General features: G+C 32.4%; 1 protein-coding gene across 1 annotated transcript; it reads right to left on the reverse strand.

Annotated features, from left to right (window-relative positions):
• Window positions 1-3,249: 3,249 nt before the first annotated feature.
• LOC117215605 (glutathione S-transferase-like) lies at window positions 3,250-4,490 on the reverse strand. The gene is made up of 3 exons (XM_033461959.1): window positions 4,440-4,490; window positions 3,961-4,128; window positions 3,250-3,703 (listed from the first exon to the last, which is right to left on the reverse strand). Exons 2-3 carry the CDS (start codon window positions 4,103-4,105, stop codon window positions 3,396-3,398), a joined length of 453 nt encoding a protein of 150 aa, XP_033317850.1. The 5' UTR covers window positions 4,106-4,128; window positions 4,440-4,490; the 3' UTR covers window positions 3,250-3,395.
• Between the last annotated feature and the right edge of the window lie 1,848 nt (window positions 4,491-6,338).

Below are 6,338 nucleotides of genomic sequence, written 5' to 3' on the forward strand. Positions count from 1 at the left end.
TCGTATGTTTTCGTATTACTTTCTTCTTAAAATCTGTTAAATCTCTCAAAAGAAAACTGGACTATCTTCTTTCTTCAAATGCTTTTTAAATCTTTTGAACAGAAGAGAAGGATCGAGTTGGGAAGTTATTCAAATCTTTAAGCGATTGGATTCAATATTTTTAAACGCAATGTTTTGACAGGAAACGCGTGGACGAAGAGACACCACCGGTCGCCATGTTCCGATCATTTTCTAAATGCAGTGCGAGGAATTCGATGAGAGCGTCGCTTCGCGGTGAACCTTTAAGGAGTAGCATGCTACGGAGATCGAGTATAAAATCGAGGAAAAGCGAAAACTCGATCACAGAGGTCGAAAGGCTGTAGCGAAACGTTCACCACGAAGTACAATATTTGTCGCGTTGATCTCGAGCAAAGAATCTTTAGTCTTCCAAAAACGTGCAATACATGTATTAGAGTAAGACAAGTTACTGAATCCAGGAATCTTAAATTCCACCGCCATTAATATTCATTATCACAAAACAGCGGATTTTTATGCAATTATGGGTGATTCGAAGATACGAAAATTTATAGAATGCGTATGACGCAAAATTTTGTAAAATATCCAAAAGTACAGCACTATCGATGATATTTAATGGATAGAAACATACCTTTGCCCAAGTCCTTTCGATTGTATCAAATCTTTCAATTGTATTATTGTATCCACGAAAATATGCATTTGCATAAAGATCCGCAATGCAATTATCATCGCAATTTTTCATCAACAATGATTGATTAAAAATTCAAACATTAGGCGAGCGAATAAGAATTAGAGTAAGAACGTAGGTTAAAGTAATTGTCGTAAATTGTCGTGGGTAGTTAATGTTAAAAATTAGTACTTTCCTTTGTTATAAAAGTTCCTGAAATTGTTCGTACAAAAGCTCCATCTTATAGAATATAGTGCAATAATCGTTATACTAGTAAAATAATAACATCATAAATATACAAAATATATTATCGAGATGAAAATAATATGGACAACGTGGTGTATGGCCACGAGTTTTGTACCTTGATCGATGCCAAGATAACAAATTATTATACAAAACAGTGAAGTATCCACGTCTGACATTAATATTGAGTATTACCATTACTGTAATTTAATTTTTAACCGATCCTGAGAATTCCTTAGAACGTAAAAAGTGTAAAATGTTACTGTGCATTTCAAGATTAAATGCACTGTAATTTAGAAACAGTTATGAAGCGGAAACAAATAATTTATTCAGAATAAGAATTCTACGTAATCATGTTAAAAAAAACGTACTTATAACGCGTTTAAACTCCAAATATGTAAAGACAATAAGGGAAAAAAATTAAACGAAGAATCGTATTTTTTGTAAATTCACACAAGATTTTATCGAAAAAAAAATTAAGATTTTTTGAAGAACGTACAAGACGGAACACGAACAATAAATAAGGGATGTTAAATACAAAAAATAGATTGAAATTTAGATTATGAAATATAAAAAAAATGATATTGCATAATTTACAATTATTTTCGATAGCTTACGTCAGTATGTTGGAGTGTAAACTATAAAATATTCAAAAACTGATACCATTTAGACATAATTTAGAAAAACAATAAATTGCGGAAACCGATAGTTAAAACTCGATACGATCGATACTCCAAAACTCTAATCCTAATAATTACTCAGCAATAATAACCGATAATTCATGTTGATTAATGTTTGAACTCCGTTTTTTTTCTGTATGTGTATACAAATTTTATACAGTTTGATAAAGCGAAATTAAATTATCATCTTTTTGTACTACTTCAAACATTGAGATTTGTCATCTTCAAGGTCGATCACACATAGTTTCAGATTGCGGAGTTGCAAGGGTAATTAATTTTGCAATCGGTTTTCCTTTGATATAGATGTGAATACAAATAGCCATTGATTGACAATATACCGAAGCAATTCTAGTTTAATTTGAAGTCATCGATCCTTTGATATTTTTGGAAGAATAGTAAAAGTACAGAGAAAATAAGAAAAAATGGCGTTAACTAAAAGATAGCTCCAATGTATCTCATAAATATTATCTATATATCATTTGTAAGATGTAAGTGACCAAGATATCGAATTATACAAAAATTGTATGTAATGATTAATACTTGAACGTTACTTACATTTATGTACATGAAAATTTGATCTTTTATTAACTAAGTTATTGATCGACAAAATGACTTCCTACATAATTCTCCGCCTGAACTGAAATGCATATCTTTTTTTACGCAAGCCTTATGTGTAGCTAGCAACGAGCAAACAGATTAATTACTTTACACACGGTCGTATCTTATTTGCTGTAGGCGAGTTCTCTCGTGTAATCAACGAAGTACTCAACTTTAAAGCGATAACAGAAGAACATTATTGTATCGACAAAAATCATACTTTTTTCAAAGAAATATGTAACTCGTATTTTTTTTAAAGCAACCCTCATAACGTATTGAATAAAATAATCATACATTTTTTTTGTTCAACATTTGTAAAATACGATATTATCAAGATCACCAAGGAGGTAATCTTCAATTCTTAATGAATATAATAAAAAACATAATTAATGATTGTTTGATGGTTTTATTATTATCTCTATAATACAAAAGCACAACATCGTGTCAACAGTTTATATAGTTCGTATGTTTCTGTAGGAATTGTTGGAATACAACGATATCAGTCGCATGCGGATAGAGTGTTTGATCGTACAGATTCTTCCATTCGTTGCCCAGCGCCATCCCCACTAGCGTACGTTCGTTAGATGTACCGCGGCGGCTGGCGCGTGCAGGCTCTTCCGAGAACTCGGCGGAAGAAACATAAGGATATGGATGGAACATTGGGCACGTCGGTGTCGCGCCTTGACAGCGTAGCGCTTTGTATCGAGAAGCTGCTAGAAGGTTCCGTGGCACGTGACGTTACACAGGCATCTACTCAGGTCACACTCATTATAGAGAGTGGGGGTTCAAAATCTTTACAAGCGCCACAGGTCACTAAGGCAGTCAGTCTGTGAATAACTAGCCAACTGTCTACATTCCAGAACGCACATTTATAACTCTCGAAATAATTGTTTAATAAATATCACATTATATTATTTCAACATAAACATTGTGTCTTCCACAGAATATTAATCCTAATTCCAAGATTAAATTCTAACAGGAATACACAAATAATAGTTCTCTATCACAACGTAATCTAAAGGGAAAACCCTAACTAAATGACAAAAATATCGGTAATAACTGGAACTAATGAATGTTAAAAGCAATCAGTATATTCCATACAAACTTCCATCAACACGATTCGTTCTTCATTCTCTCAACACACTAAGACCGCAATCTTTAAACGCTTATAAAACCATAAGCAATCGTGAAGTTTAAAATTCGCTAACTGGGCGTCTCTCAATCCAGTTTTTGATCTTGGGCAGGAGGAGGACCTTTTTCTCCAGCAGCTTCAGATTCTCGTAATTCTCGATCAGATCAGACTTGTACATAAAGTTCAAATAATCGAGCAGAGCAACGAATGTTAAATCAGCCCAAGAGAGAGTACCATCGTAGAAGTAGCCGTCATTTTCCTTCACTTGCTGGTCCAAACGTTCTAAAATGAACAGCAGCGTCTCTTCAGCAGCCTTGCGTTTTGCAGCTTTGACCTTCTCGTCCTCCTCATAGTGGAAGGCGGCAATTCCTGAAAATTTGTTTTCAGTTAAATACTATTCGCTAATGTTATACTAATTTGAATACAGTGTTGTGCGAAATTTAAATGATACTGAAGATAGAATTACAATCCTTTTTAATCCTTTGTCTTGTATTGTTGACATACGTGTATCGTTCGATTAAATCAAATATTAAATCGGATTTCAACTAATAAATACCTGAACAGATATGTACTATCTGTTATCAAGATTCTCATAAGATTTATGCAAAACAGCACTGGATACTCACTATGACGAATATCATGAATAGTATCAACAGTGGCATCAATATGAAGATTTGCCCAGTCAGTCTTTCCAGCTAAGTCATATTGTTTGGCTAAGTAACGGCAAATAGCTGTAGACTGAGCAACCTTCCTTCTATCAGCTACGAGCATAGGAAGCTGGCCATAAGGAGTCACTAAAAACATACAACTAATAGAATCAAAGATTCTATCGAACAAACAGATTATGATGCTTCTTAAATATCTAGCTTCCTGTTATCTGTTTTGGAAAGATATAATTTAATTTATTGATAATTTATCAGCAAACAAAGGGCATTGTCTCCTTAACAATACCTATTGTTCTCCCACATATCTTATAGAGCAATGGAGAGTAAACAATAATCTCTGTTATACTCTGCATAATTGTGTTCTACTTTATTTAGCTACTTTAGTTAAATTAGGAAAGATGAGATTTAAGAAACAGAATTTCTTTAAATTTTAAGCTTACAGGGCTTTATTTCTGGCCAGACGTCCTTTTTGATACGTTCATCTTCAAATGGAATACTAGCATAGCTGAAGAAGAACGGATTGGTTCTGCCAATGCCGTAACTGGGAAGTAAGTGAATTTATAGAGCGGCATCTTCCTGGAAGTATAATATATACAAAGTAAAAACAAAGAATCATTGATGACAAGAATTATATTATTACAAATTATGAAGTATAAGACAATTTAAGTAAAAAGCATCGACTACTAACTACTATTTGTATCTTTATATTTTAATATAGCTTAGATATAAAAAGAATATTATTTTTGGATGTAATAATGTATAAACTTGCGCCAAATATTATAACGAAATATTGCACTTTCTATTTAAGTAGGATAGACATATTACCGGCATTTATCTTTTTTCTATAGCAATGAAATTGTTTATAAAAAAGTTTATAAGAAAACTATCAATTAATGCAAACAACGCATTTCAAAATATTAATTACATTCGCGCGATTCGTTATCCCTAGTATTAATTTAACCATATGGTCCTATACACCCAAGACCCTCTAACAGTAATTTAGTACCATTACTAGTCGTATGTACAATGTATGTTTGTATACAACTTTCGTAACTACAAAACATTCAGCAGTGATTATATATTCTTCCAAACATAAGAAACATTTTCTAATTGCATACTTAAATTTATCGATCAATTATGAACATATGATAAAATTTATTTCTTTCAACTACTAATTTTCAAATCCTCTGCTGTTCCGTTAATTGAACGACGCGCCGACTTTTCGTACAAGTATCTTGTATCTTATCTGTATTATTTAGTTATCAATAAAGAAGAAACATTTTCTAATTGTATACTTAAATTTATCGATCAATTATGAACATGTAATAACATTTATTTCTTTCAACTACTAATTTTTAAATCATCTGCTGTTCGGTTAATTGAAGGATGTCGGCTTTCTGTAGAAGTATTTCATATTTATTATTTAATTATGAATAAGGAAAAAACATACAAAATATAGTTTTTAAACGGTTTATTATTTATAAAGAGAAACTTTGACTCGGGATATATATACTATATATATACTATTTACTTACAATTTTTTTTTTTAAGACTTCAAAGTCGAAACAAGCACAGGAAATTTCCAAGCCGGTTAACAGAAACTTGAATGAGACAAAAATAACCTTTAGATATCTATATGTTCTTCTTCCCCCCTGTTGCTTCCACGTAACTCTTATCCTATTGGTGGAGCTGTGCTGATATGTGAAATTATGACTACATAAAAACATCCGGAAAGACTCATTGAATGATTTTATAGTTTAAGGTTAATAAATTTCCATAAATTAAAGTTGAAAATTTATGAGAACATGTTTTCTGTAACAAAACTTAGTAAAAACAAACTAGTAAGGTTTATAGATTCTTTAATGATTATGTACGTATTCATAAACTAGTTCGATAAACATCGTTGGATAAAACGTCGAACAACACACAACATTGAAGCGCGACATTTCAAATTCAAGGACAAATATTGCGAACAAATGATATTAAATTTACAATAATCTCATGTAAGAAAAAATAAAAGGGATAAAGGTAGTACAGAAGATAGAAAAATCTATAAAACTGGTGGCTGGGAAATAGAAAATATATAAATTTATGTTATTAGAGTTTAGTACTTCTGTCGATCAATGTGTTACGACCGTTCGCGGAGAGACGCAGTCGCAGTAGCGAGAGGCGTAAATTCTCGCTACGATTCGGTGAATCGACGCCGCGAAGTAGTCGTTCCCCTGTTTCGGTTAAGATAAGAGGTGGTTAAATGAATATGACACAGTATAGTAAGTTATATTTCACCGTTTATTCCAACAACTTATAACGAAGGCAGTTACGCTGGTGCGTATGTACGA

Source organism: Bombus bifarius, unplaced genomic scaffold (genome assembly GCF_011952205.1).
Source record: "Bombus bifarius isolate JDL3187 unplaced genomic scaffold, Bbif_JDL3187 scf7180000009753_frag, whole genome shotgun sequence".
In the NCBI taxonomy this organism is placed as follows: domain Eukaryota; kingdom Metazoa; phylum Arthropoda; class Insecta; order Hymenoptera; family Apidae; genus Bombus; species Bombus bifarius.

Bases quoted from the DNA above. Each gene is read 5' to 3' on its own strand.
- LOC117215605 (XM_033461959.1), bottom strand. From the start codon at position 4,105: ATGCTCGTAGCTGATAGAAGGAAGGTTGCTCAGTCTACAGCTATTTGC. The intron at 3,704-3,960 runs GTGAGTATCCAG...ACAAATTTTCAG, and splicing joins TATTCATGATATTCGTCATA to GAATTGCCGCCTTCCACTAT.